The following is a 21641-nucleotide window of genomic DNA, read 5'->3' as shown; positions in this document are numbered from 1 at the left end:
GCGGGACGATTGGATATTCATTCGGAGTTGAGGATGGCTAGCTGAATGCTCAGGATCAAAGGAAAGGGAACGAACAAACAACGGTCGGCGACGATGATGATGAGGACGCAGCCAGTAGAGAATTCCATGATTCCTCCAATAGAATATAGCCTTGGCAGACAACCCGCAGCCTAACTGTTTCGGGGCAACTGCTCCAAAATTTCCATGGGCGAAAAAAGAATTGGCTGCTGTTGCGTCTCTCCGAAAAATCGCAGTTTTGCCCAAACTCAAGCAGCAGACTGCGCTTTGTACAAATTAGTTTTTCTTCTATCGCTATTCAACTCTTAGCGCATAAAAAAGACTCGAACAGCGTCGACCCTACGCTTCGATACCATACCCCGGAAAAGCAACTTGGACTTCTAAAAAAAAACACTAGAGATATGGCGTTTGGCGGCGCGCCGCGAGGTGGTCGTGGTGGTGGACGAGGTGGTCCTCCTAGAGGAGGCGCAAGAGGCGGACGAGGAGCCGGGAGAGGTGAGAGAGACCTCAAACCGTCTGCTGCTTGATCTGCAGGCTTCCAGTCTTGCAGACGACTGCGTGAATCGGTGAACTGACAAATATCCTTTCAAATGAACAGGTGGTGGTGGTGGTTTCGGTGGACGAGGTGGCAGAGGCGGTGGCCGAGGCGGTCCAGCCAGAGGTGGAAGAGGTGGTGGGAGAGGCGGCGCAAAGCCCGGCATCAAGGGTGGAGCGAAAGTCATCATTGTATGTCCTCTACCGATCCGGCAAGATTCTTCTCCTGCCCGATCGAACAAGAGACGGAAATGTGAGAGGTTAGCTGACAAGAGCTTTCATTTGCACAACAGGAGCCCCACCGACATCCTGGCGTCTTCGTCGCACGCGGCGGCAAAGAAGACCTGCTCGTAACGAAGAACCTTACCCCCGGCGAAAGCGTCTATGGCGAAAAGCGCATCAGCGTTGACTCACCCAGCGCGAATCCCGCGGACCCAGATGCACCGGTCACCAAAACAGAATACAGAGTCTGGAACCCGTTCCGCTCGAAGTTGGCTGCCGGTATCTTGGGAGGATTGGACGACATTTACATTAGGCCGGGCGCTTCAGTGCTGTACCTGGGTGCTGCGTCAGGCACTTCGGTTTCGCACGTCGCAGATATTGTCGGACCTACTGGCCGTGTATACGCAGTCGAATTCTCCCACAGATCTGGAAGAGATCTCATCACGATGGCAACACACCGCACGAATGTGATTCCCATCATCGAAGATGCCCGCCACCCTCTCCGCTATCGCATGCTCGTGGGTATGGTGGACGTCATTTTCGCGGACGTGGCGCAGCCTGATCAAGCACGTATCGTCGGCCTCAACGCCCATTTGTTCTTGAAGGTCGGTGGAGGCGTGGTGGTCAGTATCAAGGCAAACTGCATCGACTCCACGGCCAAACCGGAGGTTGTGTTTGCAAACGAGGTCAAGAAGATGCGGGAGGAGCGGATCAAGCCCAAGGAACAGCTGACACTGGGTACGTATTGCATCTCCATTCGCTCTCCTGATTCATACCGCCCCCTTTCTCAGACATACATCAACTACATATATATATATATACTGACATATTCCGTGTTTGATTTTCCAGAACCTTTCGAGCGAGACCACTGCATCGTGGCCGGCATCTACCAACACACTGCACAGTAAATCCCATCTCGTATGCTGCGAGGGTGGAGCCAAGGGAGCGAGCAAAGCAAGCAATGGATTTAATGTAACAAACGATGCCCTAATGTCCAAGGAACCAAGAAAAAGAAAAACCCTGCGCATGACAAACAAGCTGTTGTGCTTTTTTGTCTTTGTTGTGTGTAGAAAAACTGTCCCATTGACCTCGACTTTACAAATGGGCACTGATGTTCGTGGAGACTGAGAGAGGATGCTCTTGCTCTTGCTCCAGCTTGACCATCACGGGACGGACCAAAATCTTTGGCTGGCACGGCACGAGGAGCCATCAAGATCAGAATCAACCCGAGCGCGAGCACAAGCAAACAGAGCGGCGCCAGTCTGATTTCAAAGAGCGAATCTGTGCTGCACTGATACTGTGGCTGCACAGCGCATGCACGCACACCTAACTCCCCAAAAAACCCCGAACAAAAGAAAAAAACGGAACGAGGGCGTTTGTTTGTTTGGATCGAGAACCTCAGGTACCTGACTTGGTCACCTCTGGTCTGACAGGATCAGTCGGTGTAAAGGAGTATGGCATGGCGTGCGTGGTATGACATGGGAGGAAGGATCAGGACAAGGATAGTTAGGTACCTGCCAAGTAGTAAATAGGTAAGGTAGCTGCTCTCGTTTATGGCAATTCAATGCAATCAATCAATAAAATTCAAAAAGTTATGGTCCCAGTCAATCAGTTAGTCAAGTCAGAGAGCGTGCGTGGCGTAGAAGAACAGGACAGAAGAGAAGAAAACAAGACCATTTCTTTGCTCTCATTATTATTACTTTTCTGGGTCATGACGAGGCGTGCGAGGGAGACTGGCAGGTTGGCTGGGGGACAGCATCATCGTCATGTTCCGGGACTTGTAAATACTACATACTCTCTCTGTATGGCCTCTCCTTCTCCCATCCTGTCTATTTCCATCGTCTTGGAGGTTCTCACGCCTTGCCTGTACCCTGGCCATAGCAGCTGTAGCAAGCTACTCGCCTTTCCTATCTCGATTGAACCGCGACTGGATGGAGAGAGGCATTGACTTCATATACCACCTAGGCAAGTAGGTAGTCCGCCAGCTCGAACCGCCCTCATTTTCCCCATCAACCATGCGGCTCTGCCCCCAGCTGATGGCTGATGGCTGATTGTCTGATACTTTTTTTGGCGCCTGGTTTCTTGCATCTCACATTGAGAGCCTTTGCCCGTCATTGCTAATTGCATACAAGGGCTACTGTACATGCATGCCATGGCAAGTGCAGATGGTAGGACACTCGTGGATGGTCCAATTCTCACGATATCTGCCCCCAGCCAGCATGATCCAAACTCCTCTTTCTCTGCGTCCAGGGTGCTGGCCCACATAGGACTCAGTCGCCCAGCTTGCGCCCTCTTCATGCAGAATGAGGAGATTGTTCCTCGGCCAATAGCGTGTTGAATCGACAAGACCGTGCACAGTGCTTTTCGGCCTTCAGCTCAAACCACAGGGCTAAGTACATGCAGCGCTAGCAAGAGAAAGAGTGATATGTAGGCGCTTTGCAAGAACTCTCTCGGCTGTGATGAATGCAGTTCCGCAAGAAACAACGCAGGCGCTCTGCCTGGGATTTCTCCCCAGGTGTCTTCGTTGGGAGGTAATTGGTTCTGACGTTCAAGCGAGATGAAAGACATGATACTTGCCAACATAACACTCTAATACCTGCAACCAGGCACGATCCGAGGCTCATACCCTGACGAAAGCTACAGCAAGCATGGTTAGCAAACTTTCAACTCCTTATATCGAACAGGGTTGGGTGGGGGAAGCCATGACTTACTAGCATCTATCTGCGAGACTTGCGGCAAAGCCAACCTCACTTTATTCCTATACACCGCGGGCCCCTGCAATTGCAAGGGATTCATCTCAAAGTATACCGTCTCCAGATGCTCCTTGTCCCGCAGCTCCTGCTCGACCTCTCGGAAATCGCTCAGTTGGTTTGAACTCGCCCAGAACTCTTCTAGTTCCGTGAGGTGAGAGATGTTTTCGAGGTGGGAGATTTGGTTATTGGAGATGTCCAAGACACGGAGCTTTTTGTTGTTCGATAGGGCGTCGGCGGGGATGGAAGAAATGGCGTTGTGCGAGACGTAGAGTTCCTCCAGATTCGTCAGATCAGAGAGACCGCCTAATGATGTGAGGCGGTTGGATTTCAGGTCCAACAGACGGAGATTCCGCAGAGGCGAGAGATTTCTGATTTCGGTAATCTTGTTCTTGCCCAGCCAGAGTTCCCGTAACTGGGTCAAGCTGTCGAGGTTTTCAATCTCACGCAGGCGATTCGCACCCAGCTCGATCATGGTCAGGTTCGAGAGACCGTCCAGATTCTCAATCTTGGAAATGCGGTTCTGCACAAAGTACAACTCGGTAAGCGCGTGGAGGTGGTTGACGTGTTTGATGTGCTTGATCTTATTGAAAGACAGGTCCAGCGACTTGAGACACTTCAGGTCTTCGAGCCCTTTGAGGTGCGAGATGAGATTGTCATAAAGATCCAACTCTTCAAGTACCTCCCCCAAGGCCTCGGGGAGAAGGATAGAGGTAATGGCATTCTGCCGCAGGCACAGTCTTTTCAGTTTTGTGAAGCGCTCGAGTTTTAGAGCAGGTAGGGAAGAGATGCGGCAGTGCACCAGGTCGAGGTCCTCGGAATCGAGCGGCCATTCGTCCAACAGATCCTCGTCGGCTTCAATTTGTTCGACAGGAGGGGCATCGGGGTCTGAGTAGTCTGGGTCGGACAGGATTTCGGGGTTGGTCAAGACGGCGTTGCGAGCCGGCATGCGCAATTTACCATCCCAGCCATTGCTGCTGACGAGAGGCCCCGAAGCATGAGACTGGTGTGTAGTGGACTCGGGAGGTGGAAGTTCGATGTGGGCGTGTTTGTCTTCGTCGTTGCCCTCCACTTCAGGTTGCGGGTTATTTGGAGGGGTAGATTGCTGATCCTGGGCTCGTTCCGCCATGACGATATGCAAATGCTATTTGGGACAGTAGGAAGGGGAACGCAAGAGAAGTCGATGCTGCGCTGCAGAACTAGAAGCGACTGAGAGTATAGCCAGTGAAACAGGCAGAGAGTCAAGGGTGCCTGGCAAAATATGTCTGTGGTCTGGCCTGAAGTGAAGATTGGCCACGCGCTTCAAAATTGGAGATCGTCATACCATTTTGTACACAATGTTACGGACTGAGTGAACCGTGCAGTACAGATTGCTAAATACCAGTCTTGAACCAATTTTTCAGAACAGGTTCATCAAATTCCGGAATACGACTTGCGGTACGAGTGATTTCACTCTAAGATCGAGAATACCAGGCCAATCAGTTCCGGCGAGAATACTGCTTGCGGGCTTTCAGACGGAAAGGGGACATAGATGCGGACCAACATGCTACAGGCAAAGCAGAAAAGTCATTGTGCTGCTTCTTCCCAGGCTCATGTCTGCCCGAGGAGGGAAAACATATTGCTCTTCTATCACATACAAAGCAAGTCCTGGTGCTGAACGAATCTCTCCCCCTTCTCCATGCACGAATGGGATGTTATACAAAGCAGATACCAGTGACCCATTGCTTTTATCTCTCCGTCTGGACACCGCCCATAAGCCGCTGTTCTAATACATTTATGAGAATCGCTTTGTGACCTTGGCAATGACTGTAGGTAGACACAATTAGCATTGAGTTTTCTCGCAGGGAAGTGAGTCCAGAGGTGTTGAAGCGACTTACGGTGCAACGCCACGACACTGAAAATAAAGCCCAAGCTCAAGAACATGACCACCATAGGATCAACCTTCAACCCGGGGCTCTCGTCGGTATATAATCTCAGCATTGTCCCTGAGGAACCACCCGCGCCTGCGGCACGTGTCGAGGTTGGTCTGGCATTCTTGACTGATTCCTTGTGATCGGCAGCTGCACGACGACGGATCGCAGATCGAGGGCCGCCTGGAGGGGAGCCGGCGCGCGCGATAGAAGAGGATCCGCTGGCTTTCTGTGCGGATGTGGTGGACTCGGGACCAGACTCAGGGCCGGAGGTCATGGGAGATGCTGGTCTTGCTGAAGCCTGAAACTTTCGTCAGTCATTCGCGTTGCGATATGCAGGCTGTGCAGAGCAGATCGCTGCACGAGGTTTGACCTCAGTCCATGAAGAAGGGCAAGCAGATCTTCATACCATAGTTGTGCGGCGTATGATACCTCCAGGGGGTTAGGGAGGAAAATGTGAGGAGCCGGTGCGTTCCTACCCACCACAGGCGCGAGAAGAAGAGATATTCAAGGATAAAGGAGGTCGAAGTGAGAGAAGGATCCAATTGAAGTTGCGGAACTCGTGGAAAAGGAAACTGGGTGGTGTAGAAGGTGGCTGCGACTTGGTAACGAATTGGTTGTGGACACTTTTCCGAAACCGACGCCGTAGAAATTCTGGGGAAATTCAAATGACACAAGCAGCGCAGCTGGTCTCCGTCCACTGGTTCTTGGCACTCCAAGAAGGGTAAAAACTGCTCCGACCTCACGTGCGACTGGGCCGTGCCACTTTTAAAAAAAAGCACCCACCATCTCTCTCTCCCTCTCAAAAAAAGAGAAAAAAAAAAAAACCAAAAATGAACGGCGCAATCCAGGGTTCGAACCTGGGGCCTCTCGCATTTAACTCAGGGTAGTCCCTAAGCGAGAATCATACCACTAGACCAATTGCGCTGTTAATCACCGTAAACAAGTGCGATGGTAAACCGACCGCATTTGTTGAGAGAAATATTGAATGTATAATCTATATACCTTGGTATTAATGAAGCAATAAAGTGTGGAATGGCAGATACGCTAACTACCTAGTAGTGTCGGACATTGCCCTTGTATGCGAGATTACGAGAACGCATCTCGGCGTTCAGCTGTAGGTTTACAGGTACACAGCCTCTGTTAAGGGCTAACTGTCCCTCATCTCAGCGTTTATTAGGAGCGCATATTTAATAGTACCTCGTACTTGCACCATAGATACCGTGGATAGATATCCATATGAACAGTGAACCAGAAGGGCTCAACAATTGTCGTCAATTACTCTCTTCATTCTCTTCCAACTAAGGTTTACAATGCACCAACATACCATTGCCAAATAATGCTCAACTCATCTTTTTCTATTCATATACCCTGCTGGTAGATGCGATGCACACTCGAAGGGTACTAGAAATACCTGTGAGGCACGATACCCGGTCAACTGACATGCTCGCCACTCTCCTACACTCTCCTTCCAACCGTGTCTCGTCGACGAGGTTTAGGCCCAGGGGTTGAATCCCACTCCCCACCCTCAGCATACTAGTTGCTAACCAGAGAATTGAACAGCTGACAGTGAATATCACAGGCCGATGCAGTCCTATGCCATTTATATATTGTGTTTGTTTGTTTCCCGCGTAGCCCCCCAAGCAAGTCGCGCTCAAACACTTCCGTGTCTGGCAGTTTGTGCCTCTCTCCTCTTGACCTTTGATCGCCATGTTTCCTACAAGCTTCCTCCAGGCCATCCTCCACGGCTTGATCTTATCTCCCACACAAACCTCTGATTTACAAACAAACAAGATGCTGGCGACACCTTCTCTTCAACTGGCTACCTCTCTTGGCGCGATCTTGAACTCCGCAGCGGCGACTGCGACACCCACACCCACACCCTCGTCCCGTGGCTTATTGGTGGACGCAGCGCCCAGAACGCCTCAGCCGTACGTGCTGCCGAATCTGCAGGGCCACGCCGTGGATTTCGGGGGCTTAATTATCCGAACTCTGGTCCCAAACACCACATCGTCGGGTGCATTTTCACTTGTTGGCGTCAACTCAGGCCCAGCCCCTCTCAACCTCATCCATTATCACAAAGAGATTGAAGCTTTTTACACCCTCAAGGGGAGTGTACAGGTCTTTCATAATACTGACACCGGCCGTGAGCTGCGTGCCAATGATTTCGTGTTCCTGGCCCCGGGTAACAACCATACATATCGTCCCAATGATCTCGACTTCCAACTCACGCTGGGAATGGCTCCCGGGGGAATTGACCAGTTCTTCGCCGCCGCCGGTAATCCTTATAACTCACGCGCCCCGTTTGACCCCCAAGATGCCTCGCAGCTCAACGTGACCAAAGTTCTGGGGCTGATGCCTCAGTATAACATTGTCCCCGAACCTCTGAATACCATCAACCTCGATTGGACAAATGGAACTACAGCAGATGGCTTGGACACCTGGCATAACGCCGAACAATCTTTGCCAGAGGATCCCACGCAAGCCTACTTCATCTCCAGCAACCGCGGGCCCAAATACCTTCATCGGAGTTCAGGCCAGGTTATCGCTCAACTCGCATCTGGCAAGCAGACCGGTAACAAGCTCAGCGTCGCCAGTATAGCCATCAAGCCCCACAAGAAGCAGTCTCGCCTCCAATTCGCCGTTGACCAGGCATTCCAAGTCACAGAAGGTCAACTCCACCTTCAGATTGGTGGTGAGGAAGCACAGTTGATCTTTGGTGACCTTGCTTTCATCCCAAAGGGCACGCCTTTCAGCTACTGGTCGACCGTGGGGTTCACCAAAATGGTCACCTGGGCAGCGGGCTCAGGGCTCGCCGACAGTCTGATTTCGGAGGCGAAGGCGTGGGCGCATGGAGTTTGGCCCGCGTAAGGCAGAAGGGTACTGGTCAGCCCTGTAACGACGACAAAGGCGCATTAGCAGGGCGGGATTGGATTGTTCTAATTGTATGTAACATTTGAGATGGCATTTGAGATGGCGAATCTATTCTGTAAGAATGAATAGAAAGGGAACGGTTGTCACGTGGTGATATAGGCCGGGTTTGGACTAGCCTAATATATCAACACCACCATCCTTTTTTGTTCTACTTAAAGTTATGGACTCTTCCTCATTCTTATTCAACCACTACGACAGAGGGTAGCTCGTGCGAACAGGTCTTAGGGGATTATTGAGCGGCAGTACTAAGCATTCTCTGATCGACATGTCGCCCGACATGTTGACAAGAGCACTTTTACTGACCTGAACGATCCGCCGTCATATCGATTACGGTTCGTTCGAGTATCCATCTAGGAAGCCGACCTTGAGGCAGTAAAGATCATTCTTGAGCAGCGACTCTCGCCCGGCCTCGAGCAAGCGGCCAAGGTCTTGTCGACAGTCAATGTATAGGCCGCGAAGATCTTTGGCTTTACCCGTGGAGATGTATGCGCATGTGTGAGCGCAAAGTTCCGGTTTGTCCTTGAAGAGGGCTTGAAAGGCCGGTCGAGATCTGTCAAGTCGGGGATACTTGGCCACAACATCCGGGTCGCTGTTAGCTGGAGAAGTCGTCTGTCAAAGATACGTCCTTCTATGTGCAGGGTTCGGAAGGTCTTACATCCCCCCATGGTGGTTTTGACGCCACCAGGATGCAGAGCGTAGGTGTGGACAACCTCGCCCAGGCCGTCAATTTCCAGCTCCGCTTGTAAGCTAGCGATGGCGCGAACAAGACCAGTCTTGTCGGCAGCATACCCTATCCCAAAGGGAACGTCCACAGTCGCTGCTCGAGATGCGATGGATATAACGACACCGCTCTTGCGAGCACACGTGCCTGGAAGGACTTGCCACGCACAGATCAACGGTTGAGAGTTCAAGAGTCCCCCCTGCAGGATGTTTGTAGACACAAAGGGGCGGGGGTCGAACAGCTTTGAGATTAACCTCCACCAATCCCCAGAAGTCTTCAAACTTTTGCATCGGTATAGGCCGGGTTTGGCTCTTACCAGCTTTATTCATGAGAATGCTAACGTAGTCCACATTGAGTGCTCTGATTGCATTTAAGAACATACAAATATCTATCGTCCAAAGTACTTGAGCTCCAGATACCTCGCAGGGGTATAGACGACGGCGGTGACGACAAAGGCAAACTCATTGGCTACGTCGCCGCCGAAATCACCAATCAATTTGCCCAGAGGGCCCGTGTACCAGGTCTCGACCATACCCATGCACCAGGCGACGACGCCGAGGCCGAATGCAGCGAACGCGGCGATGCCGTGGGGCAGTCTGGCTGGGTCGTTCCAGGCGTCGAGGTCGTAGTTTGCAAAGTTGCGGCGGCGGAAGAAGACGTGCTCGGAGAAGAGGATGACAAAGTACGAGGTGCACCAGTAACCGAGAAGAGAGAGGAAGTTGACCAGGTACGTATTAAGTTTCTCACGGCCGCCGAGGGCGAGGCCCAGGATGGCGGCGAAGCACAGAAACGTCCAGATGAAGCGGGGAATCCGGGCAAGGGGCCGAGCAAACTGTTGGCACGAAATAGCCGCTGAGTAGATGGAGATGACGTTGGTGTTGATCCCCGACAGCACGAGGAGCACGAGCAGGAACTTGGCGAAGCCGCGCGGATGCAGCATGTCCTGGATCAAGAAGCCAAGTCCCTGGTTCTCGTACGCGTCCTGCCAGGTGGGTTTGTTGTTGAGCGCCGACGCCACCACGGAGCCCGCGACCATGCCGATCGACGTCGGAATGCTGATGCCAAACATGGTCATCAAGAAGACCTTGACCCGCGACACGGTGGCTGGGTAGTGCACATAGTAGTCGGACGCCATGGTACACCACGAAGCCGAGGAGCCATAGACGATAGCGACAAGTGAGAGGGCGGTGCCCGACAGGGTAGCGCCGTGCAGGGACGACGGGGTCGTGTTGTCGGCGTGTTTGCCCGTCTCCCCGAAGATGATCATGAAGATGACGAAGAAGATGAGCCAGGCGTAGCGCTCATACACTAAAATGGCATTGAGGCCGACAAAGGAGATGGCGAGCGCCACAATGGCCAAAATGACGATTCCCACGGCAAGGGAGACATGCCCGTCGGCCACGGCGTTGAGAGCCAATCCACCCGTGATGCACGACACGGCAGCCCAGCCGATTTGTTGAACGGTATTGAGGGCCGCGATGATCTTGTTCGGGTACCATCCGAAGCTATACCGCGAGACGGAGATCTGTCTCAGGCCCGTCGCGGCGCCGAATGTCGCGCAGTAGCCAGTCACAGCCCCTCCCAGGATGGACGATAAGATGTAGATGGGGATAGATTGTTTGAGACTCAAGCCAAACTCCCAACCCAAGAACCCGGTGGCGAAGCAAGACGTGTTCATGGTGCCACTGGCCCAGAGAAGAGCCATGGTGAGCTGCTCATGCCAGGGCACGGGCTTCTTGTCTTCGGGTCGTTTACGATCGATGGCCTCGCTTTCGACTCCCAGTTTCTCGTCCATGCGAGCTTCCAGCCGGCGCAGCTTGGAGAGGATACCATTGTCTTGGTGGACTGGGGTATTGTTGTATAGCTGAGGAGAATCCTCCGAGGACGGGCCAGAAAGGGTCTCGAAGCCCTTTTCACCGTCAAAGGCTTTGGAGGTCATCATCGCCGTTGTAGGCGGGAAGCCTTTCTCCTCGTCAATCGTCATTTTGTGCTGGACCTGTGTGGTGTCTTGAAGATGGCGATGAAGGAAGGCGAGGAAGACAACCACGGCGGCCGAGGTGTCGCGTGAGATTGCGCGGGGTGAGAGAGAGTCCCATGGAGGTGGCGCCCTGCAGTCGTATTTATCTTGTCATGCCGCTGCTCGTGTCACCAATGCCACGTTGGTGGGCTCTTTAGGCGGGGTGTTTGTGGCCGCATCCGCCTGCCCATTCCTGCTAATCCCTTGGTATATCAGTTCCAGAATCCCTTCGATTCGACGGTTGGAAAACTCTGAAGATAGCACCGGCTTCTGTCATTGGAGGGGAGAGGATATCTGGGTGATCCTTCCGGGTTGACAGCCCTGAATGGGCAAGGTAACATTCGGCAATGGGTTCATGGACATGGGGTCGTGGGTTTAGGGCGTGAGATGGAGTCGCCATTGTAGGTAGGATGGTTCCGGGCCAGAGGCTAGAGTGGCTGGATCGGCGGGTCACGGTGGGATGATAAGCATTTTGCTTGTGTGGAAGCCCCGAAAGCTTGGTATGAGATCTGCTTCCTGGTGGGATTGATCTCTCTAGTCTGGTACTGACTTGTCGGGATTAAGTCGACCGCCATTTGACTTGATCGATTCAAGTGAGATCTGCCTAAACATCCACGTCGCAGGACCTTCCGCAGTTGGTGACATCAGTGGCAACAATCATTGGTTATATCACCCTACAACTAAAATCTCGAGGGAGACAAGAGAACAACTTCCTCACTCCGACCTCCGAACCAGAATGGCCAGCTACAGCCAAACCCTACGAGCAAGCAGGAGACGATGAACCTTGATTCCCCAATCGCACAGGGCTGGCACCTGGAAGCATTGATCAATTGAAGAATCTGTCCCTGGAGTGGTGCGGGGCATCGATACCTTCAGATACACCAAACTCCCTCCTAGCCGAGGCACAATTCCCGGGGGCGGGGCAAAGTGCTAGGATCCGAAAGTACACACCAGCCTTGTACAATGGTACCCAAATGTTCATTGTGTGTCTTCTCGGCTACGACGCAGTTACTTGCGGTAAGCAGTCTACCGCAATGGGCGTCTATGTTCCCCCATCAGCCTTAGATACAACCGCCTAGGGAAGTATGCCTCTGCCTCACGAAAACAGGTCTAGGACACCTACAGTTCCAAGCACGCTTCGTGACCCCAGGATATCCCCACAGAAACTTGGGCGCTTCAAGCAGTGGGGAAGACCAGTGTGATAGTCAAGTGCGAGGATGAGAGGGAACTATTGGCCAAGGCGAGCGGAAATGAAGTTCTGTACATGTATGAGAGCAAGGCTTCAGTGCTGGGTCTCGGTGTGTGACAACCTCGTATAAATCTATCCACGACATCAATCCCTCTCCTCCCTTGCAAACAATATGCAAGCTGGTAGCATGCCATATTCAATTTCATCCCAACACTCTACGTCGTAGGTCACAACTCCCCACTGAAAAAGTGTCATCTCCACCCAACACTTGGAATGCCCGTCCTCGGAGAACCAATTCCAGCAGCAGCACTCGACATGGGTATTTATCTTTATATCTCAGTCTCCTCCAAGGGCGGCCTTGGCCATACCTGAGAGAGACACCAAATGAACTATCGTGACTCGTAAACCATATCTACAAGCCAAATCCAAGGGATATCCATCATCGCCGTCGTCAATTGTTAAACATCTACCATGTCGTATTTATTGGGGCCCGACGCCAACGACGCAGCCGGCAAGGACGAGATTACCTTTGACATACCCAAAGAGTGCAAGGCGGGAGTCGTGGTGAATGAAGGCCCTAATTTCCACATCGAGGTACAGATGGTGCCCGTTCCAGAACCAGGTGAGACGGGCATTTGATATTCCCCCTCATCGCGAGATGGTATTCCTGTTGCTGGTGTCCGCCGTGGCTCTAAAACGGATCCTCATCTTCTAGGTGCCGACGAAGTCCTGATAAAACTCAACGTGACCGGCATCTGCTTCTCAGATCTCCATTTCGCCATGGGCGACCTGGGCCCGCCCATGTCCGCGTTCGGCGTGCGATCTCCGGGCCACGAGGGCGCCGGCGTCGTCGTCAAAGTCGGCTCCAACGTCAAGAACTGGAAGGTCGGTGATCGGGCGGGCATGAAGCCACGATGGTCCGTCTGTGGAGACTGCGACCTCTGTCTGGACGACAAGGAGGCGTACTGCCGCAAATCGCAGCTCTGTGGTCTTCATAAAACAGGGCAAGTTTTTAGTGCCCCTTGTTCTTGCTAGGCAACTTGCGTCGCAGTCTCAATGCTGATTTCTCACTGTATAGGACATATCAACAGTACTTTCTGCTCTCGAAGCCCGCTGTAGCCTTTGAGACCTGCTGATCTATTTCCACAGCTATGTCACGTCCCCAGCGCACTACACGCAGAGAATTCCCGACGGCGTGGACGACTACGCAGCGGCCCCCATAATGTGCTCTGCGGGAACCATGTATCGCGCCCTACGTCTCGCGACACTCAAGCCGAACAATTGGGCCGTCTTCCTCGGCGGAGGCGGCGGCGTGGGCATTCAAGGCGTGCAGCTAGCCGCGGCGATGGGGCTTCGACCGATCGTGGTGGACACGGGAGATGAGAAAGAGAAGCTCGCCATCTCTCGGGGTGCAAAGGCCTTTATCGACTTCAAGCGCGTTGACGATCCGGTGGCGGAGGCAGTCCAGATCGCAGACGGGATCGGAGCACATGGAGTGTTTGTCACGGCGGGCAATTCCTATCCATCCGCCATCTCGTACGCGGGCACACGCGTCGGTGCTGTGGTATCGTGTATCGGACTCCGTAAGTCATCTCTCTTCCTCCCCATTTCGAAGCTCTCCTTTAGCACTCCCCCTCTCTCCTCTCCTTTCACAGTAGAAAAGACTAAACAGGGGACATGAACAGCGCACAACAAAGAGCTTACCATCGGAGCACCACCTACCAAATTCATCACTCAGGGACTGACCGTGCGCGGTTCAATGGTGGGGAGTAGAGCCGACATCGCCACGACACTTCAATACGCCGCAGCTGGAAAGATCTCTGGTGACCACACAATCTATCCGATTGACAGACTCCCAGAGGCGGTGGAGAGGATCAGAAGAGGTGAAGCGGCTGGAAGAGGCGTGGTGGATTTCAACCTCTAGTCAAAATGCCCAAAAAGGCAGGTGTCGATATACGAGGCATGCAATAATGGGTTGAAGCTTCTCAGTCGGGGTCCATGTCCGAAATGCTTTCTATACGCCAAAAATGCACGGCGAATGTTCTCCGACCAATTGACCATACCATAATACCGAGTATGCTTTACCAGCTCACAACCACCGGTGATGATGAAGGAGCAGAAACCAAACTTGACAATGGACATGTTCACCTTCATTGAAAATGATTTGATTTTTGCTGCTCTTCTTCTTCTAACCCCATCACCGACGCTGCTAAAGCGCTCGCTCGATCTCGATCAACGATTCCGGCAAGGGTTACACCGTGCTGCCGCCCTTGTAGTTAATGTTGCACAAGACGTATCCCCCGTGCCTCGCGAGTACTGACCTAGTGACACATGTCAAAAAGAGGGGGGGAAAAAGGACTCCAAAATGTATCCGAAATATCAACAAGCCCTCCTACATACCCAATCATTGATTTGTATTAGCACGATTCTGTTTGGGGGGATCCAGTATTCACCCCGGCCAGGACACGACACCCATCTAGCCTCTACGAGTAGAGCTATCCGATCCCAGCCCCGTGTGGTCAGCAAATATGCGGTCTTGAGTGACGAGCTCGGTAGGTAAGTAGGCGAATCATTGCTCCGTACAGGACCCAATCACTTTGGTAGGGGAAAAAAAGGGTCATACTGTTTAGTTAGCTGAACCATGCCGGAGGTAGCACTGCATGGATGGACAAGTCAGCGTCCGCCGTCAAGTGGTATCAGCTCCCTTCTCGTATTCATGCATGTGGTTAGCCAGCCGGTCAGTCAGCCAGTCAGCCAGCCACCCCCGCAGCGCACCGCAGCATGTGAACAATGAACAATGAACAGGGGCGTGTGCGAGGATGCTGACCGGGAGACGTTTATTCCCAGACAGACAGGGTGAGGTTGTCAGGCGCAGGACGAGGACCAACTTATAAGATAAACCGAGATTATTGTCGCGTGCTCGATTTCCCCTGGGATTCAAAGAAACCACACTTTGTCCCTTTATCTCAGCAATCGCATCTTAACAGTTCCAATTCCCTCGGAACGAAAATGGTAGGGTACCTTACCTTCAACCAGATAAATCCACGCACCGTCTAACAAAGAGGCTAACCAACTCAGCCTCACGACTCCCCAACCCTCTACCTGATCCGCCACGGCGAGAAGCCCCCAAAGGAGGACGACGGGGACGACAGCCCGGGACTCTCTGCGCAGGGAATCGACCGCGCCGAGGGTCTCGTCCAGGTGTTTGGGCGGAGCAGCAAGTATGACATCGGGTACGTGATCGCGCAGAGACCCAAGTCAGGTATGTCCATATCCGTGCATCAGCCCTCGGAGCGTTGGTAGTCGAGGGCGCCTCGCACTCCCCTCCCCTAGGTGTGGAGGAAGGGGGGGAATTCGAGGGCCTTCTGTTCGGTCTCTCCAAGGCTCAGGCCAAGGCCAAGGTGCAGGGTGCACAGCAAAAAATGATAACGCATCCGGCACGACCAGACAACAGACAAACCCGCCCATTCCTGACCGTACAACCGCTCGTCGAATCTCTCCAGGAATACAACGTGCCGTTCAACTCCCTGATTGACCGGGACCACGTCGACAAGGTTGCCGAGGCCGTGCACGACTACGCCAAAGGCAAGGGCAAGTACGTCGGCGAGGGCAACGTCCTGATCTGCTGGGAACACGACGCGCTGGAGAAGATCGCAAAGGCGCTCGGCGTCGACGACGTGCCCGAGTATCCCGGGAACAGGTACCTCATTCACCGTTCACTTAGTCACTCAGCGATCGTTCTGTAAAAAAAGGACTTTGGTTGACGGAGATGAACTAACACAGATTCGATCTCATCTGGACAATCAAGCCCCCTTACAAAAAGATTGATAGCATCACGTCGGAAAATGTCCCGGGCCTGGATGATCACTCGGCAACCCCGGCATGAGCAGGCAGAGCAGGCACCGACTCAACGGTTTGGGTGAGGGATATATGAAAGTGTGGACTGATCTAGTCAGTGAACCCGTATGCAGAGAGACAGCCCCTGTTTGATTGGGTCCAAGACTGCGCGAATATAATTGAGTTTATCCAAGCATGGCTGGCAAGAAAGGGGCATCGAGTATAGACAAGTATCCCCTCCCGATGATCACGTGACTCACAGCCTTGTCACGGTACATTGTAATGTGGTCCCATCCAACACAAGACACCATATAAACACATCGTATATACACCTCGTCACGTCCAAATCCCCATCAAGAACTCAACCACATCCTTGTGGCCACGTTCAAAGGCCAAGTCAAGCGTAGTAAGGCCCTGCTGATCGCAAGGCGCCTCCAGGTCGACCCCACGACTGTTCATGATCTTCAGAACGTCAAGGCATCCGTTCTTCGCTGCCCATGATAGAACCGTCCTGCCCGAAGGAAGAGTTTGAGTACAGTCTACCCCTTCTTCAATCAGCAACGACACCATGGCTGAGTCAGTGTTATCTGTTGCCAATCCTAAAAGTCGGGCGCTGATGTCAGGATCTGAAAGAGCAGCAGGCTGGTGTCGCAAAAGCAGCCGAGTTGTCTCGACATGGCCATTGTTCACTGCTTTCATCAAAGCACTCTCGCCCGTTTTGGACCGAATTTGCAGATCGGCGCCCTTCTCTAGCAAGAGCTCCAGAATCGCGGTTTGGCCGTACGCCGCTGCCCACCAGACGGCGGTGCGACCATTCTGATCCTGAATGTTTACATTGACTCGGTATTCCAGTAAGACCCTCACGAGACTCTCATACCCGTACTCGCAGGCGAAGGACAGTGGAGTTCTCCCTGAATAAACTTGACAATCGGCATCGGCTCCATGTTGTAAGAGACAAGTCGCAACTGTTTCGTTCCCGTTCATGACGGCCAACAAAAGCGGTGTCCTCCCACTGCGGTCTACACGATTCAATTGCGATACTTCGCAAAGGACCGCAACTGCATTCGTCAGGCCTTTCTTGACCGCAAGTGACAGCGATGTGTAGCCGTCCGCGTCCTCCATGTCGGGATCAGCGCCGTGGAGAAGTAGCAGTTTGATCAAATCAATGTCGTCGTTAGCTGCGGCCACAAGAAGCGCTATCTGCTGTTTGCGGTCCTTTAAATTAGGATCCGCACCCCTTTCGAGGAGAAGCTGGGCGCCAACGAGATAACCGGTAGACACCGCCCATAAGACGAGGCTCCTACCGTCAGTATCGGTTACGTTGGGGTTGGCTCCAGAGGTGAGGAGGTGCTTTGCAGCGTCTATCTGCCGATGCATGATAGCCCACCAGAGTGCCGTTTGCCCCAGGGAGTTCCGGTGCTCCTTGTCCACGTCACTCAGCAACTCCAACACAGCACTATTGCCCCCCTTCGCTGCCCAAAATAATACCGAACACCTTAAAGTATCTTGGGCTTTGAGGAATGCACCCTTTTCGATCAGCAGCTCGACGACAGGATCATGCCCATTCTCAGCGGCCCACATCAAGGGTGTCTTCCCCTTTTGGTCACTCAAATTTGGGTCGGCATTTCTTTCGATAAGGACGCGGACGGCGTCTATATATCCACCTGCTGCTGCGAAAGATAAAGGGGTGCGGCGTTCAGTGTCCGCAAGATTCGGATCGGCACCCAGCGCAATGAGAGACTTCATCATAACGACAAGTCCCAGCTGGGCGGTGGCAATGAGAGGTGTTGTCCCCCTGGAGCCCCTACCATTGGGGTCACAATTCTTCTTCTCAAGCAGTACTCCGACGACCCCTTGAGAATTTCTTGAAAGAGCATAGGCGATAGGGGTTTCGCCGGTAAAGTCTGTGAATTTTTGCGCATTGATCCCAGCATGGGCAAATTTCAGAGCGACTGAGAAGTTTCTCCAATTCAGAGCCTGCAAGAACGCTAGCGCTCGTCGGTTGTCGTCGTGGGCAAATTGGTCAAGTTTCAATATGAGATCGATGATGTCGTGAAAGTCGCGATTGGTCGCCCATCGCAACAAGGACTCATCTTCAGATAACTTCTTGCTTGGTTGTGCACCCGCTTCAAGTAGTCTCCGGCAGATTCTGCGCGCCTTTTCCCGAACGAAATGCCCAATGATAAAGTAGAGCGGTGACCTTGCCTGGTTGTCTTGTATATTGGGGTTTGCGCCATTAGATAGAAGGAAACCGACCGTCGCTTCGTCAAGGTTCTCTGAGGCCCAAAATAATGCTGTGCGGCCCGTCTCATCTTGTAAGTTAGTATTTGCTCCATGCTGGATTAAGATCTCCGCGACGCCCAAGTGGCCATAGTTTGTAGCCCACCACAGAGATGAATGTCGTTCGGAATCAAAAGTGTCAACCTCTGCCCCGTGACGCAGGAAACATTTGGTCGCCTCGACATGTCCATTTCTTGCCGCCCAGATCAGAGGAGTGCATTCTTGAGCGTCCCTATCGTCAACATTTTCCAATGGGTTATTTTCAAGCACAGCATCTATGACATGGCTGAGGTCATAATATCCAGCAACGTGGAGCAAATGTGCCCCGGATTGAAGAACACAAGCACGAGAGTCCAGATAGCACAGTGAAAGCCATTGATCCAAGCGAGTCCGAGAAGGCCATTGGAGGTATGTTAAAAGGTCTCTCTGTAACCGTCCATCCAGGTCCGCCTTTTTCAGGTGAGAGGGCCATCTAGCAACAGAATACTGAATGAGGGGATACTGTCTCGCTGGAGACTGCCCTTCATCAACTGGAAACTGTAGTATTTCATCCGTTAGAATGTAATGCATGCAGCATTTGAATATGAGCTCATGAGCCTTCGCCAACGTTTCTTCAAGCCTAGAACTCGATTGATCTTCGCTGATGGAATGCTCCAGGTCCTGGAGGCCTCGCTGCAAGAGGTAGTCCTTTACTGACTGGTGAATGCACTGGATGATGTTGTCCCCGTTGACAATCTCGACAAGGCCACCGGATAACGCTTTTATCAATATTTCCATTTGCCCGTCGGTCTCGGTGAATGTGTCTAAATTCTCCCACGATGCAATAGTCGTTGGCGGATCCAGTGGGTCGAAGGCCAGGGCATACCTCATCTGGATCGGGAAAAGAGGTTCCTCAGTCAGACACACCCATTCGAAGAGACGCATTGCACCGACTCTGTCCTCGGCTGGTATCTTCGACAAGGCCTCCTTGTATATCTGACCAAGCTCTGGAGAGCTATTCTGGATTTCTTTGCGAATCTTTTCCAGACCATAGCCATGACGCCCCTTGCGGGTTGTTTGTTCGAGGATGAGAGCCGTCCACAAAAAGTTTCCCGCAGCCTTGCGCAAAATTTCGTGCTCGACATCTCGCCGCGAATTTTGGTTCTTGAAGACGTGTGAAAGACGGCTATGAACGAATCTGGAAATGTCACCAGAATTTTGAGCTTCGACGCAGATTTCTGGAGCACCAAAGAGATCCATTACGGGATAGTGACGGCAGGTTATGCACACACTGATTGCTGACTGAGCCTCTTCGGTCGGCGTCGTGAGGCTCCAGAGTTCTGATGAGAGCTTCCTTGCCGTTTCTTCGCCGCATTCGTCCAAGGCATCTATGAAGATTTTGATAGATTGTCTGGTGTACTGTTTCACTCGAGTATTGAGGAAGTCGAACAAGCCCTTTTCGTGCCATGTCCAAGAGTGCCCGTATTCACCCTGATTTAGCTGCTTCAACACGAACGTGTTTGTTAGCTCTCTTAATAGGATCTTCGCTCTTGATAGTATTTGATGCAGGATGGACCGATACAGTCCGACAGGAGACTTTTGCATCTGTGTGCCGCGGCCATGCACGAAAAATGAAGCCACAATGACCTTTTCGTCTCTCTGGCTCTCGACCTTGCTTACCAGCGTGTCGAGGAGAACACTCTTGCCTGCACCAGGCAGGCCAGTTATCCAAAGAAACCCTTTATTGTTTGCGGCCCATTGCTGATAGTCCGGATGTTCTATCAGCCAGGAACAGGTCCCCTCGGCCGCACGATCGATGTTGTCTCGACGACCGCCCATTTCCCTAAACCATAGCGACTTCAGACACGCTGTTTGCGTCTCTTAGCGTGTTACAATCTTTGGAGGTGGAAAACTTACCAGATTCGGCAGCAGCTGAATGGTATCTAGGTGTCCCTGAAGAGGTGGTTTCGAAAATTGATCCTGGGCCTTCCTGAAAAGAGTCATCTTGATCGTATCGAGCACTGAATCCCTCGCTGTCATCAGGAGTCCTGTCAGTCAGGACTCTTCGGAAGGACGGCACAGGGCGGATAGTCCACAAAAGCTCTTTCGCATAAGCCGCCGCGGTCGCAGCTGCGTACTCCTGCCACCGCTTGTTTTTGTGCGAGTCCGAGTAGTCGCAAATGCCTCGAACAACTAAGCAGTCAAAATAATTCATTAAGCCAGCCGCTTCCATCTCAAAGCAAAGAACATCGAGTTCTGCACTGAGACGGTCCCGCATGATCGAGTCTCGAATAACCTGGCTACCGGATGCAATAAGCCCATAGTGTATGACTGGATGGTTTCCTGCACGGGGTGGTCGATTGACGAGTCTGCCGCGGTCGCAAGCCTCACAGAGTGCGTGGTTTGAGATTTGATGGGCGTAAGAAGACTCGAACAGTTCATCTTTGTGAGTGGCTGGATAATTGCAAGCATTCGCTCGGCGTGGATTTCTCCAGACGACGTCCTGTAGGATGGCACCAATTTGAGACCCTCCTTGGCTGAGATGCTGGGCCTCTAGGGTTGAAACAGCATTTAACAATACATCAGGAGGACGATTGAGTGAACCGGTTCGGACAAAGTGACCTTGATGGAGGGTTTTCCCAAAGTCGTATTGAACCACGCCGCCAAATTGTCCGGTAGGACGGCTCACGACAACATCGCCTAGTCGAATGTCATGGTGTGTCGAGGGAACACCACCACCAACTCCCACGAGCAGGATGAATTTAAGTGAGGGAAAAGTGGCCCGCATGGGAATGGCAACAGAGGCTGCCGCCACGGGACCGATAACCCCTTGAGGTAGACATGCAATGACTACATTGTGGGGACCAATTCGGCCCAACACATAGTTATTGGTGTCATAGCTTGCTTGTTGAAGATTGCCATGCCTCTCGTCGAGCATGTCTAGAGCCGCAGCTTCTTCCAATGGTAGAGCAGAGATCCACCCAACATGATAGTCTGACGCTAACATTCTGCAGAATATGGCCAAACAGTCACCGGAATCGATCAGAAAAGGGTTGCTGATACATAGGAGGGGCTCGGGACTTCATCAGCCTGACACGATATCGCCGATGTGGCTATCTTGTTTGCCGAATTGACGCCAGGAACGAAGCATTATCCAATGCTGCACTGGTGACTGTCCTGCGACTAGTGCACAAGATGCATATTGGATCAAGGGTGCCGCCGTTTCGATCGCATCTCGTCATCACGGCGT

General features: G+C 52.4%; 7 protein-coding genes across 7 annotated transcripts; 3 read left to right on the top strand and 4 right to left on the bottom strand.

The window, feature by feature from the left end:
• Positions 1-419: 419 nt before the first annotated feature.
• AYO21_03765 (rRNA 2'-O-methyltransferase fibrillarin) lies at positions 420-1682 on the top strand (the record flags this gene model as incomplete). The annotated part of the gene is made up of 4 exons (XM_022653739.1): positions 420-513; positions 617-744; positions 846-1512; positions 1624-1682. 4 exons carry the CDS (start codon positions 420-422, stop codon positions 1680-1682), a joined length of 948 nt encoding a protein of 315 aa, XP_022513982.1.
• Positions 1683-3426: 1744 nt separating this feature from the next.
• AYO21_03764 (hypothetical protein) lies at positions 3427-4653 on the bottom strand (the record flags this gene model as incomplete). The annotated part of the gene is made up of 1 exon (XM_022653738.1): positions 3427-4653. The coding sequence occupies one exon, from the start codon at positions 4651-4653 to the stop codon at positions 3427-3429; it is 1227 nt and encodes a 408-aa protein (XP_022513981.1).
• Positions 4654-5298: 645 nt separating this feature from the next.
• AYO21_03763 (hypothetical protein) lies at positions 5299-5711 on the bottom strand (the record flags this gene model as incomplete). Its single annotated transcript, XM_022653737.1, has 2 exons — positions 5299-5330; positions 5402-5711. The coding sequence occupies 2 exons, from the start codon at positions 5709-5711 to the stop codon at positions 5299-5301; spliced, it is 342 nt and encodes a 113-aa protein (XP_022513980.1).
• A 1433-nt stretch (positions 5712-7144) lies between these two features.
• Positions 7145-8305, top strand: AYO21_03762 (hypothetical protein; the record flags this gene model as incomplete). Its single annotated transcript, XM_022653736.1, has 1 exon — positions 7145-8305. The coding sequence occupies one exon, from the start codon at positions 7145-7147 to the stop codon at positions 8303-8305; it is 1161 nt and encodes a 386-aa protein (XP_022513979.1).
• Positions 8306-8695: 390 nt separating this feature from the next.
• On the bottom strand, positions 8696-11073 carry AYO21_03761 (hypothetical protein; the record flags this gene model as incomplete). The annotated part of the gene is made up of 4 exons (XM_022653735.1): positions 8696-8964; positions 9024-9288; positions 9344-9449; positions 9509-11073. The coding sequence occupies 4 exons, from the start codon at positions 11071-11073 to the stop codon at positions 8696-8698; spliced, it is 2205 nt and encodes a 734-aa protein (XP_022513978.1).
• A 1693-nt stretch (positions 11074-12766) lies between these two features.
• AYO21_03760 (hypothetical protein) lies at positions 12767-16181 on the top strand (the record flags this gene model as incomplete). Its single annotated transcript, XM_022653734.1, has 7 exons — positions 12767-12917; positions 13011-13257; positions 13445-13878; positions 13981-14159; positions 15374-15557; positions 15629-15995; positions 16079-16181. The coding sequence occupies 7 exons, from the start codon at positions 12767-12769 to the stop codon at positions 16179-16181; spliced, it is 1665 nt and encodes a 554-aa protein (XP_022513977.1).
• A 287-nt stretch (positions 16182-16468) lies between these two features.
• On the bottom strand, positions 16469-21398 carry AYO21_03759 (hypothetical protein; the record flags this gene model as incomplete). Its single annotated transcript, XM_022653733.1, has 2 exons — positions 16469-20259; positions 20309-21398. 2 exons carry the CDS (start codon positions 21396-21398, stop codon positions 16469-16471), a joined length of 4881 nt encoding a protein of 1626 aa, XP_022513976.1.
• Positions 21399-21641: the final 243 nt, after the last annotated feature.

Source organism: Fonsecaea monophora (genome assembly GCF_001642475.1).
Source record: "Fonsecaea monophora strain CBS 269.37 chromosome Unknown Scaff19, whole genome shotgun sequence".
Lineage (NCBI taxonomy): Eukaryota > Fungi > Ascomycota > Eurotiomycetes > Chaetothyriales > Herpotrichiellaceae > Fonsecaea > Fonsecaea monophora.
This window is presented reverse-complemented; position numbering and strand designations above follow the sequence as displayed.